The 22,058-nt window shown below is 33.7% G+C and overlaps 1 protein-coding gene across 3 annotated transcripts in view; it reads right to left on the bottom strand.

The window, feature by feature from the left end:
• The window catches only part of GLMN (glomulin, FKBP associated protein), a 45,183-nt gene that overhangs the window by 1,596 nt on the left and 21,529 nt on the right, over positions 1-22,058 (bottom strand). For all 3 annotated transcript variants that reach the window (XM_065908756.1, XM_065908746.1, XM_065908762.1), the window contains 10 exons: positions 21,796-21,983; positions 21,338-21,391; positions 19,908-19,938; positions 19,713-19,802; positions 17,657-17,698; positions 17,484-17,557; positions 16,174-16,258; positions 12,798-12,904; positions 12,153-12,216; positions 397-508 (listed from right to left, as the gene is read on the bottom strand). In XM_065908756.1, the coding sequence (XP_065764828.1) occupies positions 397-508; positions 12,153-12,216; positions 12,798-12,904; positions 16,174-16,258; positions 17,484-17,557; positions 17,657-17,698; positions 19,713-19,802; positions 19,908-19,938; positions 21,338-21,391; positions 21,796-21,983 (847 nt within the window). The remainder of the gene's footprint in view (positions 1-396; positions 509-12,152; positions 12,217-12,797; positions 12,905-16,173; positions 16,259-17,483; positions 17,558-17,656; positions 17,699-19,712; positions 19,803-19,907; positions 19,939-21,337; positions 21,392-21,795; positions 21,984-22,058) is intronic.

Genomic DNA, 22,058 nt, shown 5'->3' with positions numbered 1-22,058 from the left:
ATTCTGGACCTAAGATTCTTTTTTGTAATTTGTACAAATTTAGTAGAGGTTGAGATTTAGTAAAGATATCATGGGGGATGGACCCTGCAATACTAAAAGAAGTACAGTGATATCCAAACAAATATTTGTGATACAATTAGATTCTAATCAGAACTTGAGGTTTTAAACCAGACTATGCTCCAGTTTGGTTTAAATATTTAACCCAATTTCAGTATTAATTGGAATATATATTCACAAAGAATCATTTTAATTATAAATAAAATGACTCAGTTGTCATGGTTCCTTGTTGGCTATAAGTTAGACAAGTACAAGATAAAGTTCTTTATTTCGAATATAAATGAGTTTAAAAAATCTAATTTTTAGGCTTAACTGGAAATGAAATTTCACATTACCAACCTTGGCTATTCTTAATTTCTGCTTCATAATGTGCTTTTGACATATTGAGTCCTGTATGGAGGGGCTTTAAGAAATTATTCTCAATCTTTTCAAGTTCTGTCCACAAACCGGTCTGTTTGGAAGAATTAATGAAACAATTAAGTTATTTCATTCAAGATTTATTGTCTACTAGTATTAAACAAGTGCTGAGTGTTGGAGAAACAGAAATGAGTAAGACATGATCCTTGCCTTTCAAAGTAGAGTTGACTGTTTGTTAATACATTCATTACTACATCTAGTTATTGTATGTAAATACCAATCAAAACAAAAACACACTGGTTTAGCATATTCATTATTGTGCCATTTGGACAGCTTCTAGTTTTGAGATCTATAACTTACAAGTTTTATCCATGAGAAAATTATCTGAAAATAATCCACATAGTCTGAGACATTTCTCTTTCCTTATAAACCATCTCCACAATGACTCTTAAGTTGTAAGTCCCTTCAACTCCTTATCTTTCAAATGATATCCTTGTCACAGATCTAGTGCCTTCTCTATTGATGGAAACTTCTAAGACAAAGCTGACTTAAGACTTTCTTGGTCATCATTAAAGATGGAGATTTTACCTGCCTGGGACAGTTTAGGATTATTTTGTCATTTGTATTAGAGATTTTTGTTCTAAGAGCACTTCTTCCTATAGTATGAAAAGGGAATCATGAAGTCTTAGTTTTTTTTTAAAAGAAGAAAAAGAAAATTCATTGGTATTGCTCAGTTTCCAGTTACTTATTACAAAGGAAAGTACCTTAGGCAAAAAATGAAAACTTAGGAATCCAATTATCCTTAACTAGAACTGGATGATATGGAAACCTATTTTGTAATTGAGCTTATTTTGATCCAAGTACTACATAACATTTAACATATATAGCCCTCAAAAATAAAATCTACATGTATCTGTGTTGAATAATCTATAATCGCACTGTCACATATATCCCTTTAATTTAAATCTGTCCTCTCTCATTATTCCTATATTATGAGGAAAAGTGGAGTTCTTGAGGAACTATCAAGAATCCACAATCTCAAAAATATGCATACTTTTCCACCCACCATCTATGAACTTAACCTGGGGAAGAATTAAAGATGTATGTTGTAATGATTTCACTGCAGATACATTTATAAAAATGTTTAAATAGTGAAAAATTGGAAATAATGACAGTTTTTCACATCAGGAGTGGGGTAACTTCCATATCCACACAATGGAACACTACACTGCTGTTAAAATAGTACTCTCCAGTACATATTGGTGAGTGGTAAAAAAGTGATAAAAAGGCAGCAGTATGACTCCTATAATATGATCTTTTAAAAAAAAGTATGTACAGATTTGCTGGTATAAAGCCTAAAAGGGCATACACTGTAATATCAAAAATAAATGGTGAGATTTTATTATTTTCTTTCTCCTTATTTATCCTGATTTTTAAACAGTGAACCTGTTTCAATTGTATACTTTAAAAAACATTTTTAAACATCCATTAAAACCTAAGGTTGTTGTCCGTACATGAAAAATGTGGGTTATGCATTAGTACAGCAGAAACTTCAACGAGTATAGTCACACAGGATATCAAGCATGTTACGCTACCATATGCACCCACTGCTTGCATTTCTCTTATGTTCCTCCCTCTCTCTCCAGCCTTTTCTTTTACCTTCTCTATCCCCACACCCACTTTTTATAACCTTCTTTCCCTTTTCCTCTAAGCTTAAAAGTAGAACCCATTGCTACTAACCAATAACACAGATGGCTTTCAAGGATGCAGGTACTGATGACCCTCTACAGATTAAAACACATTCAAACATAAAAAGTACAAAGAAAACACCTTTATGCTCACACTAAGCTAAAACACATTCAAACATAAAAAGTACAAAGAAAACACCTTTATACTCACACTAAGCTTTGTCAAATGCAAACATCTTGCCCTATCTACTTAAAAAGACAAATTAGATATGGTTGAAGCCCTCTTTATTCAAGAGTAAGCCATTAACTATGCAAAATTTTCTAAAACTTGAGGTTTAAGCAGTTAATATATTTATACATCCCAATTTTGCATGTTTAAAGATACATAAATGATATAAAAAAATACAAAAATGACATCCTACTTTAGCTCCCTTTTGTTCAATCCTATGTTTCTGAGGGTTATTTATGTTATAGCACTAATCCTTTCACTTTAACTGATATACAGGCATCCCACTATATGACTTATCCTATTACTAGTTTTCTTAAATATTTCAAGCAGTGCTCACTTAAACTGCTGCATATCTTTTCTTGTTCACGTGGGATAAGTTTTTCTAGGGTAGCATTTTTCAAAATATTTTTACCATGGCCCACAATAAGAAATATAACTTATATCACAACTCAACACACATTTATATAGTTGAAACAAATGTTTCACAAAATGTTCTATTTATAATAGCAAATATAATTCTATCAATATTTAAATATAATACAGAAAAACCCCAAAATAATTCCAAAATAAACATTAAGAGCATGGTGTGCCTGGAGTCACTGACATCTAGTCTGGTACTGAGCCTGGTCCTTTTCTTTCTACGTATTTTTTAAGGTCTGGTGTGTTGAGGTATCATTTACATACAGTAAGCTCTTCTTAGCTGTACAGTTCTGAGTTTTGACGAAGACATACAGCAGTATAACCACCTCCACTATACAGATAGTTTCATGACCCCAGAAGTTCCCTTGTGTCCCTTTGTAGTCTGTTTTCTTCCCCCACCCCAAAGAGCTACTAGTATTTGGTCTACATCCTGTTCCTGGCAAAGAGCTCCTAAAACTCTTGAATTTCCTAAGTGAAGAGTGGTCAAAGTGCATTTTGTTATTCATAACAAGCTCTTTCAGCCAGGAATATAACTGTTGGAATGCCCCTAATAAGAAGGGGGCTGGTTGTCAGAGGAACTGTGTGATTGGAGGCTTAAAACTGTCAGCTCCTCACCACAAACGCCTGGTAGGAGAGAGGGGCTGGAGACTGAGCTGTCACCAGTGATTTAATCAACCATGCTTACGTAACGAAACCTCCAAAAAACTCAAAAGAATGGGGTTCAGAGAGTTTCCTGGTTAATGAACAGGCAGAGGTGCTGGGAGAGTAGTTTCAAGGGAGGGCATGAAAACTCAGTGCTCCTTCCCTCACACCTTGCCTCATGCATCTCTTTTATCTGGCTGTGCTAAGTTACATCCTTTTACAATAAACCAGTGATCTAGTAAGTAAAATGTTCTGAGTTCTCTGAACAACTTTAGCAAATTAATTGAACCTGAGGAGGGGGTTGCGAGAACCTGTTTTAGCCAGTCTGTCAGAAGTCAGATCAATATCTGGACTTGTAATTGGCATCTGAAGAGGGAAGGGAGCTAATGTTGTGGGACTGAGCCCTGAGCCTCTGTAATCTGATGCTATCTCCAGGTAGAGTGTCAGAAGGGGACTGAATTGTAGGACATCTACTTGGTGTCAAAAAATTCCTTGATATAGGAAAATCTCTACACATTTGGTAACCAAAACTACAAAAAACGAGGTTAACATTGAGAGTAGAGCAGAAAAACAGGAATGTTGTTCCTCTACAGGTAGAAAGACAAAATTATCAAATGGAGAAGCAAAGGATCTAGAACAGCCAAAAATTTTTTTAAAGAACAAAGTTGGCATACTCACACGTAAGACTTACTATAAAGCTACAGTAATCAAAGTAAAAGAAGAGAGTTCAATGGAACAGAATAGAATCCAAAAGTACACCTATACTTATATGATCTTTTGATCTTTGACAAAGGTGACAAGACAATTTGATTATAGCCTTTTCAACAAATACTACTGGAGTCAAAACAAAACTACCTTAACCCATACTTCACCATATAAAAAATTTACTTCAAGTCAATCATAAGTATAAACATAAAAATCTAAATACTAAAACTTCTATTAGAAAATCTGTGATCTCGGATTAAAACAAAGATTTGTTAGAATCCAAAGAAATGATTTAAAAGAATAGAATTGATATGCTGGACTTCCTCAAAACTTAACATTTCTGTTCTTTAAAAAATTCTATTAAGATAATGAAAATATAAGCCACACACTGAAAGAAAATATAAAAACCATACCTAATAAAAGACTTATGTCCAGAATATAGGAAAGTTTCCTTTAAAAGATGTTGGTCTAAGTTGAAAAAATTTTCTTTCACTCTTAATTAGTAATAGAAGTTATTTGAAATCTTATTGTCAAAATGTTGATAAATTTAATGTCTTAATATTCATTCTTTGGTGTAAATGAAGAACTAAGCTTCCCTAATTAATTCTCTGAAGCCAACAGGTTTAACCTAACTACTGAGTCAGGATTTTAAAAAGGAAATGAATCTTTTATCAAATATTTTTCTTGAATTTTTAAATTTCTCCTTTAGGAAGTAATGACTAAAAGTTTACAACAGAAAAATGAGATGTAACAATGTATCTAATTTTATATTCAGATTGAATTCATTAACAATATTCTATTCAATAATGTCTGAAATATACATCAGTTAAAACAACTTAAGGTTTCCTTCTATAACAGTAATGTCTTCTACAACTGACAGATAAGTTTAACATATGAAAAATATACTCATGTTTTCCTGTGGTTTCAATTTTTATGTCTTAGGCGTGTCAGAAAATTAGATACATATGCCAATTTTGCCACTCAAAATTATCTTTGAAAATAACTGTCAAATAAGATTGCTTTTCAACTAGAAAACATGTACATTATCCTTGAGTTCTTATGTCCTACTTCAAACTTTCCAAAGGTACAATAAATGAACTCTGATATGATACATTGGTCATGCTTAGATCCAATCACTGAAAAAGTTTCAAGAGTTTGGTTTATCAGTGAACTGCTAAAATTAACAATTTTCACCACTTATACAATATAGTTATATCCAGAGGGATTTACTTGAAGACTAAAATTTTCCAATTGACTTAAAAACAACTTGCTAGGGCTTCTGACAATGTAAGAAGAGAATTGTTCACAGTTCTGCTCTGTCACTTATCATCGCTGTAAACTTTCTACTTTAAGTTTTAGTGACCCATGGTGTGTTTCCAGTTCAGTAAATATAGCTAATCTTTAGATGTATATACAGGTTAAGGTGAAACAATACAATCTCATATTGCTTTGCAAATACCAGATATCAATTTAAGTGCTACACAATTTATTTCATCAAGAAGCATCAGAACCTTTGCATCCATGTTTTGCAATATAGATTTTCTAAAACATGTTACCATTAAAACATACTTTTAAATAAATCAATAGACACAATCGAACACTGTATATGCTGGAAAAATAAACAGCGATTTTTCTCATTTGCTAAAGAATATGTAATTATATATGCTGATAATGAGACTAGAAGAATGTTAGTAACTTCATCTTTCAAACCATTATAGGGCCTCATTCACAAGTTCAGAATGTTGTTTCTAGATGTCTCTAATTTGGAAGGTTTTTAGCTTTCACTTGCAAAAAAAAGTATATTTTAGACCATCATTTTCATTGGGTATTTACTTTTGATGAAACCATCTTAAATAACCTTAGCTTTAAAGTTATATTCATTTTCTTCCTTTTTAGAATGTGGCTCAAATTAAGGCTAAGTCTACTAATTGTAGGGTTAGTATTTTTCTGAATATTGGCGCTCTTTACAGTTTCAGATCAACAGTTGAAAGTGAATGTTTCTATATTTTTCACTTATTTTTCTTATTGTCATAAATTTGGAAAAAAAAGTTTTCTCCCTCAGAGTTCATTCTGAAAATACACAGATTAAAATAATTTGTGAACTTTCACAATTTTACTGATAGGAGGTACAGTTTGCTTCCCACCTAACCACATACTATGTTACTATAAAATTAAACTGTACAGTATCATAGCCTTTCTGCTAACTGACCATTAAATACATCATAAGAGATATTGAAAAGCAACATACATCTTATTCCTAGCCAATCTGTCATATCCCTTCCATTTTCAAACCTTGTTCTTTGCAAGTGACCACAAAATTTGCTGCAATATCCATAACTCTTACTAAGAATCTGTGCAAACAACCTCAATTATATTCTATTTCATTTTGTAAAACTTGCCAATCTAAATTATTAAATTGATTTAAGGACTCAATAAGATGCCTTAAGACAGAAGGTGCTGAGTTAAAGAGTATTTATTCAATTTCACTGGATAATGCCAAATTGCCCAAAAATGATTATCCACTTTGTTTCATCACTGTTCTGTATCCACCTTTTTAACATTTGCCACTATGCTGGCTGTGAAACAGTATCTCGCTGCAGTTTTAAGTGTATATATACTTCCATAAACACAACTGATATTGGGAATACTGTCTTGTGGTTATTGGTCATTTGGGTTTCCTCTTCAGTAAGCTGCCTTACAATATCTGCATCCCTTACTTATTTTTCTTATTTGCGGTCTTGATTCTTGCTTTATAGTTATCTGATTTTTTGATACTAACTATTGGGCGGAGGAAGTATTTTGTTGTTTTTTTTCTCTCTCTTTTTGTGGCTTTTTCAGTTTGTATGCATTTTCTTTCCTTGAACAGGTTTTAGTTTCAATGTTACTAGTTTTATCAATCTATTCTTCTGTGGTTAGTGCTTCTTTACTTAAGAAACCCTTCTCTACCCTTGGGTTACACAGTATTTTAAACATTTCTAAATTCCTTTTCAATGTTAAGTCTTTATTTGGAATTTTGTATATTATGTGACATAGGCATATAATTCCCCCCTTCCCATATGTATGACAAATTACCCATCCTCATCATCTATTGAACAGTCCCATTCTTCCCCCATTTTTCCCCCTCATATTACACATATTTTTACATGTTTTTCTAAGTATCTCATATTTTTTGTTATAATTACAATAAAAATATTTTCTGCTGGACTAACATTTTTATCATGATTATATATTGAATATATTAAATGCTTTTTCTCTATAACTACTGGTATAATCAAGTACTTCCTCTACTTTAACCTACGAAATTATGTTACCTTACATTACCAGAATAAATCCAACTGAGTTTGATGACTTAGAACAAGTTTTTTTTGCTAGATCTGGTTTGGTAATATTAGTATCTATATATCTGCTTCCCTGAGTAGCTAAGCTGGTAAAGAATCTGCCTGCAATGCAGGAGACCCCAGTTTGATTCCTGAGTCATGAAGATCTGCTGGAGAAGGGACAGGCTACCCACTCCAGTATTCTTGGGCTTCCCCAGTGGCTCAGCTTGTTAAGAATCTGCCTGCAATGTGGGACAGCCTGTAATTTCAGTGAAGCACACGATCCTAAACTGTTTGGGTATTAAGGTCATACCTTACTAAACATAACATTTAGACACAACTACACATTTTCTAGTCTTTTGAATGTTTTGTATGAGACTTGAGTATATGTTTTTTGAAATTATGGTAAAAATTATCTGCCCTCTGATTTCTCTTAGTAGATTGCTGCAGTTTTGTTAGATTATATTTTCTAACAAATTCCGTTTTCTTGAAGTTGCAGAATTTATTGGAATATTTTCATGTAACTTTCCTTTTGTTCTTTAATCTGTGCTGTATTTATACTTCCTTTTTAATTAACATATTGTGTCTTCACCCATTTTTAATATCAATCTAAACAAGTACATATTAGGAATTTCTAAAAATTGAATTATGTAAACTATCCAGGTGATTTTTTATTAGACCCATATGCTGAGAAACAATGATCTAGAGTGATGCTGTCCAATGCCAAGGAGGAACTGAATTTTTAATTTAGAAAATTTAAAAATTAATTTAAAACTTAATAGTCATGTGTGGCTAATGTCTACTGGACAGTGTAACTCTAGGAGGTCTAATAGAGACCTCCTAAAATAAAAGACTTCAATAAAAGACTTTAGTTTCTCTTAATGGCAATAATTTAATACACAGTCCATAATCTAAAATTTACAATAAGGTAATAAAATGTGCCAAATTAGGCTAAAGAAAATTTGTGCACATTCAGTTCTGCATAATTTCACAAATTTTTCATGTGATGAATAACAGTAGTATTTTTTTAGAAACACGTAGGAGTGAAGAAGCTGTGGAAACAAGAATATTTTCTCTTTTACATTAAGATGGTGTGCGTGTGTACTGAGTCGCTCAGCTGCGTCTGACTCCTTGCAACCCCATGGGCTGTAGTTCACTAGGCTTCTCTGTCTATGGAATTTTCCAGGCAAGACTATTTGAGTGGGTTCCCATGCTCTCCTCCAGGGGAACTTCCCGACTCAGGGATTGAACCTGCGTCTCCTGCATTGCAGGGGGATTCTTTAAGATAATTAGATTTATTAAAAAAAAAAAAAAGAAGAAGAAAATCATCTTTTCCTTCAATGTCTAGAAAAAAGTAACAAGATTTTTACAAATAGTTCTAAGGATAAAAATTTGAAATGTTTACAAGTGCTTACTTTAAAATTTTATACCCAAGTTAACACACTGGTAGAGTAGTTCTGAGACCATTTCAGTTTTAGAGCTTAACTATACATTTCAAATTTCACTGTAGCTTGCTGCACAAAATAGAAAGGCAGTTTTATACCACAGTGAAATTTATTATGAGGACAGGGACCTTGCAAAGGACAGAGTCTACCATGATATTGAAAAATAAAAGGAAGGAAATGAATAAGACCCAGTTTTTCCCTTCTAATTTGTGTATCATGTCTTATTTATGAAACAATATTGTAGAACTTTATCACTCGTAATATTAAGGAAGGTTATAACCTTAAGTCATTTGGCTCTGCAAATAACACACAAGGTATGTTTTAATCTTGGAGGAAGAAATTTAAATGAGAACCTAAAATGTGGATTATATAGAACTATATGTATGTGGACCTGGACCTATGCCAGGTATTTATTGTTCTATCCTAAATGAAAAGTATATATGTGTACATTACATAATTCAATTTTTTAAAGTTCCTGATACACACTTATGGCCTTCACAGTCTTATATTCTTTCTTTTGATCCTGCTTTCTACATATTACAATCACAGATTATTTAGAAAAAAAATAGGTAAGCAGGGATAGGTAAGGAAATGAATAGATAGAAGGTGAGGGATAAATTATTATAGGCTGTGTATTAGAATAAATTACTGTAATTAAACAATTATCACTTATATAAAGATACCTACCAAATAATAGGGAACACTAGTCTAAAAATTAAGTTGGTTTTACCAGTAGAGAGAGATGGAGGTTTAAGATCCAAGAAGTTATGTGAAACTGAAGTGTGGGGAAAGTGCTTTTAAATTATTATGCAAAGAGATGAAGAGATGAAATAGTAAGGTGAGGAAGGGAATGATTTATGAAGAAAATCAGATGACAGTAACCCAAACTAGCAGGAAAAGAAATGGATCATTATTCAATTATGAATCACCTTGTTTTATATTTTAATGATCCTGTTCTTAGTTTTTCTGTACACTTTTTTTATTGCTTTTCAGCTTTTCATCTGACTAGTTACCACTATAGGATATTTAACTTAAAGACAGGTACTGGTAGGAGTCCTTTTGAATAAAACTACTCACAATTCAGCATCATTAGCATATCATTTTGCTTCTCCTTTAATCAAATATTTCTAAAAACTCAGAAGCTATTATTTTTTTGTTAACCACAGCAGATATGCCTCTCATTTATATTCATGACCTGCTTTGACTGCACTTGGGAGAAATGCTTCCATGATGAATAAGCTGCCTCAAAGATGTTAGGTTACCATCTTGGATTGATTTTTTGATTTGTTTTGGTTTTTTTTGCCAGTTTCCATGGTATGATAATTCTGTTTTTTTTTTTTTGGTATGATAATTCTTATGGTAACTTGCATGGCAATTCTATGGAATAGCTGATTCTTAAGAAAAAATTTTAAAACTTACATAAGAAGGCAGTCTTACAAGCTGGTTATATCCTTTTCTTTACTATCTAACATTCGAGCCAAGTAAATGTGAGGTATTGTCCGTGGATGTCAGAGTGGACACTGCACAATGCTGAGACTGCTCTGCCGTCCCTCTCTGCTGCCCCTGCGGTACACTGTGCTCCGTGCCAGCTAATAATAAGCCTATCACTCCTAATCAAGAAGATGCTTTCTCCCCCTGTCGGACAAATCAGATCATTTCTAGATATGGCCTCTTCCTGACGAGAGTAAAAACTCATACCATACTTTAAGGACACAATCCTGAAGCCTCAAGGCTTCCACTGCTCCTGAATTTACTACAAAAAAAAAAAAAAAAGAGGAAGTTCTAGTCACTGCATTTGGTCATGGCTATTTCTGCTTCTTGCTAATTATATGTCCTTGTGCAAGTTATAGATCCTTCCTGTGCTAACATTATCTATGAAAAATAAAAACTAAAGAGCACTAAGAGCATAGTGAAGAATATATGATAGCACCTGGACAGGGTAGAGCTGTCAGGGGCTAGGGATGGGTGTGAAATGATGACATCAGAATTAACTGGGAGGGAAAAAGCTTCTTGTGATGTTAGTAATGTCCTCTATTTGATAAGGATTTGGATAACAGATCTAAGCATTTGTTAAAACTCAGTTAATGTACAATTAAAATTTGGGCATTAAAAAAAAATTGGGGCATTAGATTTTATGTAAACTTTAACTCAAAGAAAAACTATACACAAATATTTAACTCTTTTGAATGAAATATGTGAAGTATTTATGGGAAAGTATGATGATGTTTGTAGTTTACCCTGAACTGCATCAAAAAAGAGAAGAGACTGAAGGATGCGTAGAGGATAGAGAGATGGATAAATGATAATAGCAGAGTAAAATGTTAACAGTAGAATCTCTGTAGTGCATAAAACAGTGATCACTGTGAAATTCTTTCAACTTGGCTTTATGTTTGAAAGAATGTTAGGAAAAAAAGCATCCTTGTTTATAGAGTATCCACTAGTCAGTGACAGCACATAACCATTTTTGGCTGAAGAGCAATAAATGGGAAGGCAAATCACTGAATCTAATAGATTCAGTCAAAAATCTACTGCTGCTTTTTCCATAAATGTTTGATCCCAAATCATGATTTACTTAAAAAAAAAATAAAGGCTCTGGCATTCTTATATAAAACTCAATTACTTTCATTTCATTTATTACTTTCTAAAAAGCTTAATCATGCATATAATTCAGGTAGTCACAGTTAATAAGATGACACATATAAAGAAAGCAACTATTAGAATAGAGTTAAGTAGAAAGAGAAGATAAAAAGCAAATATAATTTTGCTGTATGACAAATCTCTCTCAAATAGTTTTCTACTTATTAAATACCTCTTATGGTACACTATTTTTAAAAATTTCAACTTCCTACACATTATTCAAAAGGTGTTGTCAACAGATTTAGTGCTGAAAATGCTTCAGTTTGTCAAGTCCGATGAGGGGGATATCAGATTATTTTATATAGCTCAGACATAAATTATGAGCTATATAGATGAAGGTTAATGAACAAGGTAAGCAAACATATGCTGAGTGTTGAAAGGTTAGTTAACTTAGGAGCTGCAACTTACCTACCTAACAGAGCTGAGTGATGCTCACAGCGAGAGCACAGAGGCACAAGAGGAAAGGAAAGGGCAGCTGGATGTGGGGTGGTAAGGACTCCTGGGAATAAACGTCAACTTTAAAGAATAACTGTTGGCACTTACTGCAGCGGGGTAAAATATTACTCACTGGCTTAAGTAGGTATTGATAAGAAAATAACAAACCATTCCTTATGCATTAGAATAATACAGTTACTTTTACAAAAAACTCACTTACTTGGTTGTCTTTTTCATTATCTTTGATAACCAAATATCTCAATAAATTCAATGAAGCCATTATCCTGTTAATTAAAAAAAATATGATTTGTTACTTACAGTACAATTTTATATAATCAACAATTTCAGTGAATAAGGTTAAGTTAAAACCTTGGGTATACTTCTGCAATTATGTCTGGACATCTGAAACTTTTCCTTTAAAATATTTTATCACATATCTTCCTCCCTTAACATAATTTATTACTCTCGTTCTCCAAGTTCACAAAATTTAATTGTGAAAATTACTATTCTTTTTCCCCAAGGGAAACTTGTTATCTTTAATGTTTGAGAGTACCATCTTTTGCTTCTTGAATTTTAAGATTCCTTTTATACACAAGTATTTCTCAACATCCATTCTAGTAATACTAAAAGTAAAATTACATGTTGTATATGAAAAAAAAAATGTATGACTTGGAAAACAAAACAATAAAATCCAAACATATAAGCAACTAAAATTACTTAAACATGTAAATATGTAATTTTAAGAACTAACAATTAACTATAAAATCACAGGAAAATATGTTTTATTTTAGTTTAGGTTCCCAAAGCAGGGGTTTCACATTTTATTCTGAATTTACCATGTGAACCTTAGTTCACATCACCTCACCTATCTGAGTTTTGCAGTAGATCTGTTTCAGCACCCTCTGGGAGAAAGAGAACCAAATCTAGAAGGGAAATCAGCTGTGGTCCTGTGAACCATTTGTTATGTGTTTTCTGAGAAGCAAAAGAAAACATGAAAAAGGCGTTAAATAACAGGTTGATAAATATATGTGTTTTCCTAGTACCTTGATACTACAAAAATAAGCCATTACACATTTTAAATACATATTTTTAACTTTGATTTCCATTCTCTCATTCACTATTTCCAGGCACTTGGAAACAAACCCTGCTAGTTTGACAGCACTGGTATGCCTTCTCTGTCCTCTATATGGAATTACTGAGCATTTACAAACAGACTTCAGTTTCCATTAATATTTCACAAGTATGCAGCAAAAAAAAGAACTCATATTATTAGAACTAATACAATTTAAATCTATAGTTAACAAATTTCCAAATCCAAATTTTTAAAAAAGTAGAAATGGGGGGAAAATATACAAGCATACCTCATTTTACTGCTTTTACATATTGAAGGCTTATGGCAACTTTGTGTCAAGGAAGTCTATCAGCACCATGTTTCCAACAGTATTTATTCACTTCACATCTGTGTCACATTTTGCTAATTCTCCAAAATTTCAAACTCACTACTATATACTTGTCAGGGTGATCTGTGATCAGTGATCTTTGATGTTATTATCATCTACTGTTTTGGGGCACCATGAACCATGCTCACAGAAGACAGTGAACTTAAAAAGGGTGTGTGTTTTGACTGCTCCAATGTCTCGCCATTCCTCTCTCTCTCTCCCTCTCCTTGGTCTTCCCTATTTCCTGAGATATAGCAATACTGAAATTAGGCCAATTAATTACCCTACGATGTATTCAAGTAAAAGGAAGAGTCATATAAGCCTCATTTTAAATTAAAAGCTAGAAATGATTAAGCTTAGTGAGGAAGCATGTTGAAGGCCAAGCTAGGCCTCTTGTGCCAAAAACAGTTAGCCAAATTAGCCTAAATGCAAAGGAAAAGTTCTTGAAGGAAATTTAAGAGCTACTTCACTGAACACACAAATGATAAGAAAGTGAAACAGCCTTACTGCTGATATAGAGACAGTTTTAGTGGTCTGGATAGAAGATCAAACCAACCACAACATTCTCTTAAGCTAAAATGTAATCTAGGTCCATTTTATGAAGACTAAGAGAGGTGAGAAAGCTGCAGAAGGCAAGTTTGAAGCTAGTAGACGTTGGCTCATAAGCTTGAAGGAAAGCAACCAATTCCAGACCTAACAGTGCAAGGTGAAGCAGCAAGTGCAGATGTAGAAGCTGCAGTAAGTGATTCAGAAAATCTAGGAAGATAATTTGGGTTTCTCTCGTGGCTCAGATGGTAAAAAAAATCTGCCTGCAATGCAGGAGACCTGGGTTCGATTCTTGGGTTGGGAAGATCCTCTAGAGGAGGGCATGGCAACCCATTCCAGTATTAATCTAGGAAGATAATTTGGGTTTCTCTCGTGGCTCAGATGGTAAAAAAAAATCTGCCTGCAATGCAGGAGACCTGGGTTCAATCCTTGGGTTGGGAAGATCCTCTAGAGGAGGGCATGGCAACCCATTCCAGTATTCTTGCCTGGAGAATCCCTATGGACAGAGGAGCCTGGCAGGCTACTGTCCATGGGGTTGCAAACAGTTGGACACAACTCAGTGACCATGCACAGCACAAGAAGGTAATTAATGAACGCAGCTACACGAACCAAAGGATTTTCAATGTAGATACACGAACCAAAGGATTTTCAATGTAGATGAAAACAGACTTATACTGCAACAAGATGCCACCTAGGTTTTCACAGCTAGAGGAGAAAATGTCTGACTTTAAAGCTTCGAAGGACAGACTGACTGTCAAGAGTTAATACAGCTGGTGGCTTGAGGTTGAAACTAATGCTTAATTTTTACTGTTCCAAAAATCATAGGGCCTGTAACAATCATACCAAATCTACTCTGCCTATGCTGTATAATGGAACAATAAAACCTTGACAGCATATTTGTTTATAACATGGTTTACTAAACATTTTAACCCTACTCTTGAGATCTACTGCTCAGAATAAAGATTATTTTCAAAATATTACTACAGCTCACTGACAATATACTTTGCCACTTAAAAGATCTAATGGAGATATAAAATGAGATTGTCTTCATGCCTGCGAACACAATATCCATTCTGCAGACCATGGAAAAAGGAGTAATTTCAACTTTAAAGTCTTACTCTTTAAGAAATACATTTCATAAAGCTATTGCTTCAGAGACAGTGATTCTTCTGATGTATCTGGGCAGAGCAAACTGAAAACCTTCTGGAATCATTCATGATTCATGAGAAAAGGTCAAAATATCAACATTCAGAGGAATTTGGAAGAAACTGATTCCAACCCTCACAGATGACTTGGAAGAGTTCAAGACTTCAGTGGAGGGACTTCCCTGGTGGTCCACTGGTTAAGAATCCACCTTCCAATGCAGAGGATGTAGGTTCAATCCCTAGTCAGAGAACTAAGATCCCACATGCCACAAGGAAGACCCAGCACAGCCAAATTTTTTTTAAAAAAGGAATTAACAATAACTGTGGTGGAAACAGCAAGAGAACTAAAATTAGAAGTGGAGCCTGAAGATGTAAATGAACTGCTGCAATTTCAATGATAAAATCTGAACAGATGAGGAGCTGTTTCTCCTAGGTTGGCAAAGAAAATTGTGTCTTGAAACTGAATGGATTCCTGATGAAGATGCTATTCAGACTGTTGACAATGACAATGATAACAAAGGATTTAGAATATTACATAAACTTAGTTGATAAAGCAGTGGCAGAGTTTGAGAGGATTGACTTCAATAATCAAAGAACTTCTATTGTGGGTAAAATGCTGTGAGACAGCTTTGCATGCTGCAGAGAAATCATCTGTGAAAGAAACAGTCAATCGATCTGGCAAACTTTACTGCTGTCTTACTTTAAGAAATAGCCATAGCACCTTGATCAGTAGCCATCAACATCGACCTTCCACTAGGAAAAAGATTACAACTCCATGAAGGTTCAGATGATGGTTATCATTCATTTTAAAATTAAGGTATGTACATTTTTTTTTAGACATAATGCTACTGCACTTAATAGATTAAAATGTAGTCTAATTAACTTTGATATGCACTGGGAAACCAAAGATGTTGTGTGACTTGCTTTACTGAGATTTCTGCTTTATCATGATGATCTGGAGCCAGACCCATACTATCTCTGAGGTGTGCCATTAGAGACAGAAAAGGTCCATAGAGCAAGATTCCACATTAATGTATTTCCACAAATGAATAAATAAGTCCTACAAAATAAAAGAACAAATTGATAATTGACACCTTAGTTATGCTCTTACCTTTAATGACATGTCAATTTGATTTTTGATATTTTGAATAATAAAGGCCTCCACACCTGAGTGATTACTTGTATTCAGTAAGCACCTTTAAAACAAAATTACAATACATTTGAAATTATCCTGGACTGCATTATAATTAAATGATGATGAAAGTTTTACAAATTCATATGGGCCACGTGTTTTTTGCAGAAATGGGAAAAAAACAGTGCTGACAATGACAAAGTCACCTGTTGTGGCTACTGCCCTCACTAACTGGCAAATTCTATTTTAACTGGGTTTTTCCAAAAAGAAATTTCTATTAAACCAAATTTGAATCTTTTTATGCATGTAGTTGAAATGATCTAACATGGCAAGAATAGTCACTAGAATAATAGCTTAAAAACTCCCCAAATTATTCCCTGTTTGACTAGTCTGGTTAGATTAACTTAATTGCAAAGAAAGGAAACTCAATCTGATCAGTCTAAGAGGGAGTTTTCTGGGTAGGAATATAGGTAGATCAGAATAGGAAAGCTGGTATAAGACCTAAGCATCAAATGGAGATTTCATGAACCTACTCTGATTCTTCTCAAATAGAAATGAAGAAAAAAGGAATCAAGAGTGCTAATACTGGGCAATCCCAAAGAACACTTCTTACTTAGCATGTTAATGCTGCCCCAATTTGGTTTTAACTCATTTTTATTACTGAGGTATCAACAAACTAAGGTCTGCAGGCCAAATACAGCCTACTGGATTTGTTTTGTTTTATTGGACTACCCTTACTACAAACACAAAGTTGAGCAGTTGCAACAGAGGCTGTGTGGCTCATAAAGACTATATTTACTTATGGCCCTTTAAGAAAATTTGCTGATCTTCAAATCAGAGCTTTGCTGATTGCTCTGAATTGCTAGAATCTTTTGCTCCTCAAATTGTACTATTAATAAGCTCCACTATTAAAGTGAATAGGCTGTCAAAGGTTATAACTCCATTGATTTTAAGAGCCATTAATTTCAACTGTGAATAATGGATATTATTGACATATATAAAGTTCTAGCAGAAGCCTTACCAATCTCAGTTTAATCTTTTAAGTCTATTTTAACTTTAGAGTATTTCAATTAATTGAAATGAAGTGTATATATATGTTTATTTATTATGTAATATTCACATGTTTATATATGTATCCATAATTTTTGATTAATTCATCTCTACCTATTCCAGAGAAGAGAGTGGAATTACATGCAAAACATACCAAAATACAATAATCTTGAATAATTAATGGCATTAATTTGGTTTTTAATCAACCACACATTTCTCAATTAACCTTTGATACATACCTAAATAATGTATATTTGCCTTGTGGATCCAATTTGTTAATATATAGCTGAAGCACAGCTAAACCTTTTTTCCTCTAAAATGGAACAAATAATATTGTTACATAAATTAAAGATTAAATTATTAAAACTTTTCACTGCAACTCATTATTATTTAGTCCCAGATATTTACATACCAATGTCTCAATGGGGCAGAGGGTCATTACTTTGACTAAGCCCTGGAAATAAAAAAACAAATTTATTTCAAATACTAGATTATATTGACTACAAAGAAACAACTATCTTATTAATGTATACTAAAAATTCAGAGAAATGAATATAAGAGACTTAAAGCTGAAGTAATTTTTGCCTTAAGCCTTTCATTCTACTGTTATGCCCACAGGAAGCTAAGTACAATCCATTTTGTAACTGATATTGAGTGTGTGTTACCAAGTGTATAGTTAGAAGCACATAGTAATTTTCAATTATGTCTAGGGTGGCAAAAGAAATGAAATCAAACATGTAGAAATATAATCCATTAATTTAAAATAATCATAGATTTAGTATATACTAACAGAAGCCAAAAAAACATTTACTTTTGCTTTATTGACTATGCCAAAGCCTCTGACTGTAGATCACAACCAACTGTGGAAAATTCTTAAAGAGATGGGAATACCAGACAATCTGACCTGCCTCCTGAGAAATCTGTATGCGGGTCAAGAAACAACAGTTAGAACTGGACATGGAACAACAGACTGGTTCCAAATCGGGAAAGGAGTACGTCAAGTCTGTATACTGTCACCCTGCTTATTTAACTTAAATGCAGAGTACATTATGTGAAATGCCAGACTGGATGAAGCACAAGCTGGAATCAAGACTGCCGGGGAAATATCAATAAGCTCAGATACACAGATGACACCACCCTTATGGAAGAAAAGTGAAGAACAACTAAAGAGCCTCTTGATGAAAATAAAAGAGCAGAGTGAAAAAGTTGACTTAAAACTCAATATTCAGAAAACTTAAGATCATGGCATCCAGTGCCAACACTTCATGGCAAATAGATGGGGAAACAATGGAAACAGTGACAGACTAATCTTTTTTTTTTGGCTCCAAACTCACTGCAGATGGTGACTGCAGCCATGAAATTAAAAGATGCTTGCTCCCTGGAAGAAAATCTATGACCAACCTAGACAGCGTATTAAAAAGCAGAGACATTACTTTGCCAACAAAGGTCTGTCTAGTTGAAGCTACGGTTTTTGCAGTAGTCATGTATGGATGTGAGAATTGGACTATAAAGAAAGCTGAGCACCAAAGAATTGATGCTTTTGAACTGCAGTGTTGGAGAAGACTCTTGAGAGTTCCTTGGACTACAAGGAGATCCAACCAGTCCATCCTAAAGGAAATCAGTCCTGAATATTCACTGGAAGGACTATGCTGAAGGTGAAACTCCCATACTTTGGCCACCTGATGGGAAGAACAGACTCACTGGAAAAGACCCTGATGCTGGGAAAGATTCAAGGGAGGAGGAGAATGGGACGACAGAGGATGAGATAGTTGGATGGCATCACCGACACAATGGTCATGAGTCTGAGTAGGTTCCAGGAGTAGGTGATGGACAGGGAAGCCTGGCGTGCTACAGTCCATGGGGTTGCAGAGTGGGACACGACTGAGCAACTGAACTGAAACTGATTTTTCTATTTAAATAGTGGAAAAACAATTTGCTACATTGATATCTAAGACTTATTTGGCTATGCTAACAAATAACTAATAAACAGGGGTAAAACAAGTCACAGGAGAGAAAAACAAAACGTTTTCATAGTAATGAATTATATATGCTTTGATGGAGTCCTCAGGACCTGAGTTATGATAAAAGTAAAGGAGCTTCATTTTGCAAGGTTCCTACAGAACCAAAGTGTTAAAGAAGAAAGTTCTATTTCCCACTGGATGCTATACTGTCAAATATAGTAGCCACTAGCCACATATAGCTAGTTAAGGTTAAATTAAATAGAATTTAGAATTCAGTTCTTTATGTCACACCAGTCACGTTCCACGTGTTCAATATGGCTAGTGGCTTTCAAACTGTACAGCACAGAGAATAGGATACTTTTACCATCACAGAAAGTTCTACTGGACAGCGAGGTACCAGAGTTTTCAAAGGATATGGAGAAAAAAGCAGGAAAGGAGTCTGAGAAGAACTTTACTTTAGACTAGAAAAGTGGCACTTTTCAAGATCAGAATACATATTTTACTTACCTGAGGTACAGTAAGAAAACTCTTGATTTCTAAGTACTGGTGAAGTAGACTGCTATCCTCTATTCTCAGTAAACCATTCTCCAACAGATCCTACAGATTGAAATATATGCAGAGACACAAATATGATAATGTCAACAGCTGTATTTGTTAACATGACTGTGTATTTAAATTATAATCGTTGCAAACAAATCTTACCAATCCTTTGGAGAAAACAGACTCTTCTGTTCTGGAAGAGAGTATTAAAATTTATCAACATGGTTTTCTAAATTGCTTTAGAATTATTCTTCACTTTAGGAAAAATAAAGCAAAAATTGAATTTTAAATACTTTAAAAAAAAAGGAGAAATTCTGTTGAAGAACTTAGTCAAAATTCTTAATCCACCTTTGATCTGTCTTTCGATTTGGCTACTGATATCCAAATTTACCATAATCAGTCCACTCAGGGCTTATTTCCTGGTATCAGATCAGTAGAATTTCAACACCAAGTGCTAAGAAATAAATTATGCCTGATATAATGCCATGTATTCTAATTGAGTAATTGGTTAAATCTTTTGAATTCTTTATATATATATCTATATAAAGTAATGCTTTCCATTTATTTATTTTTTAAAGGTTTACAATCATTATTAATTAAATATTTAAGATCCGTGGCAAAACCTATGATCTTAGGCTCCAGATTCTTGTTCTAACCATAGAAGGAATTAAAAGTGTTCCGTTTTTTGCCTCAATGACTAAACAGTTTGGAAATTTTAAGACTATAGAACTAAATATTAAAATCAATACACATTCTCATTTTATGCAGATAACAGAAACTATGTAAAATCATTAACACATACACAATACAGTAAATTTACAGAGTAACTACTTGTGCCAGGAGACCCTTGGAAATTCCTGCCTTGTAGGCCGAGGCTTTGGACATTTGCCATGTAATAAATCTTCCTTCACCTGGGAAGAGATGGGATTAATAAACTGTCACTAGTATTCCTAGAGGACAGCACTGAAAGGCCCTGACTGATCTCAAGAGAGAGTTTCAACATGTTATAGAAAAAGAAAACAAAGCATAGAGTTGTGCAAGATTCTTAAATATCTATCTGGGGAAACTGCATACCTGTTACTTGGTAATTTTTTTTAAAAGAGAAAGTTTTTCTTCTTATTGGTGCCTCAAATGAGAAAAGTTATTGAATGATATCACTGTCAATAATCTAAGTTTTAAAAGGTAGAGTCAAGACTTCCTTTCTTTTGATGCAGTTCACAGATTGTATCCATGAAGCAAAACCATGGATTACTTACTTTCTTGACCACCTCTCCTTAGATTGGAAGAGGCTGCAGTGGGATAGAGGTATTTTAATTTACCAACTTCTGAAATAAGCAAAGAAACCCTAGAAGCAGATTACTGGAAATCTCCTTAAAAGACAATATTTTAATATTATCTTTAGTTTAAAATAAGAAATTTTGTTGTAAACATCCCTTTGGTTCATTTCTGTCTCTTGTGAATACTTGCGTCACTATTTTATAAAATAATTAATTAACTAGGGTCTGGCAAAGACAAAGTAGTTTCCCTTGATCTTGACAAGGACTATTTTAACACTATTATTTAATTCTGAGATGTCACTTAAATAATCTTACCTTTGTAAAAGGATGTCAATATGCCCCATATTAAATTGCAAAAGATATGATGGGCTAAAATAGAAAAAATGTATATATAAACACACACACGTTACACATGCACTTTTAGAAGCACATATCCACTCAGGATCACATTAATAATCCAGTTAAAAGATGATGGCAATTTAGACCACCCTATTGGCAACTTGTCCAGCAGCTTCAAAACCAAGCTTAGTTTAACACTTTCTGACTCTTGTCCCAATCATTCCTTATGTCTATTTCAACACCTACTCCACAACCCTTTTCACTACTGATGATTACTGGCTTTAAAAAGATTATAGGCAGTAATACTTAGGATAAAAATAGGTTTTGTTTAAACTTCACTGAAAATGTACTAATACATTAATAAATATATGTTGGACATTAGATAAATGAGTTTGATGCTATTCCTTTTAGAATACATAAACATTAACTCCTACCTTAAGACCATTGGAAGCTGATCAAGACTGATGCCCTGCACAAATACTAGATATGCCAGAGAAGCCATAGATTCTGATAATTGTTTGTCTTCTTCTTCCTCAAATTCAAGATAATTCCAAATCTTCTTTTTCCTTCCATGATTAAAAATCATTTTGGGAAAAGGGTATCCAATTGCTGACAAAAATCCCTGTGAAATGGATGAAAAAGGAAGCTACAGCAGACACACTACTGTGCCCTCTCCCGCCCCGTATTCATGTCCTAT

The sequence above is a fragment of the Muntiacus reevesi genome, chromosome 1, assembly GCF_963930625.1.
Source record: "Muntiacus reevesi chromosome 1, mMunRee1.1, whole genome shotgun sequence".
NCBI classification, from domain to species: Eukaryota; Metazoa; Chordata; class Mammalia; order Artiodactyla; family Cervidae; genus Muntiacus; species Muntiacus reevesi.
The sequence above is the reverse complement of the archived record's forward strand: the minus strand, read 5'-3'. Positions and strand labels throughout refer to the sequence as shown.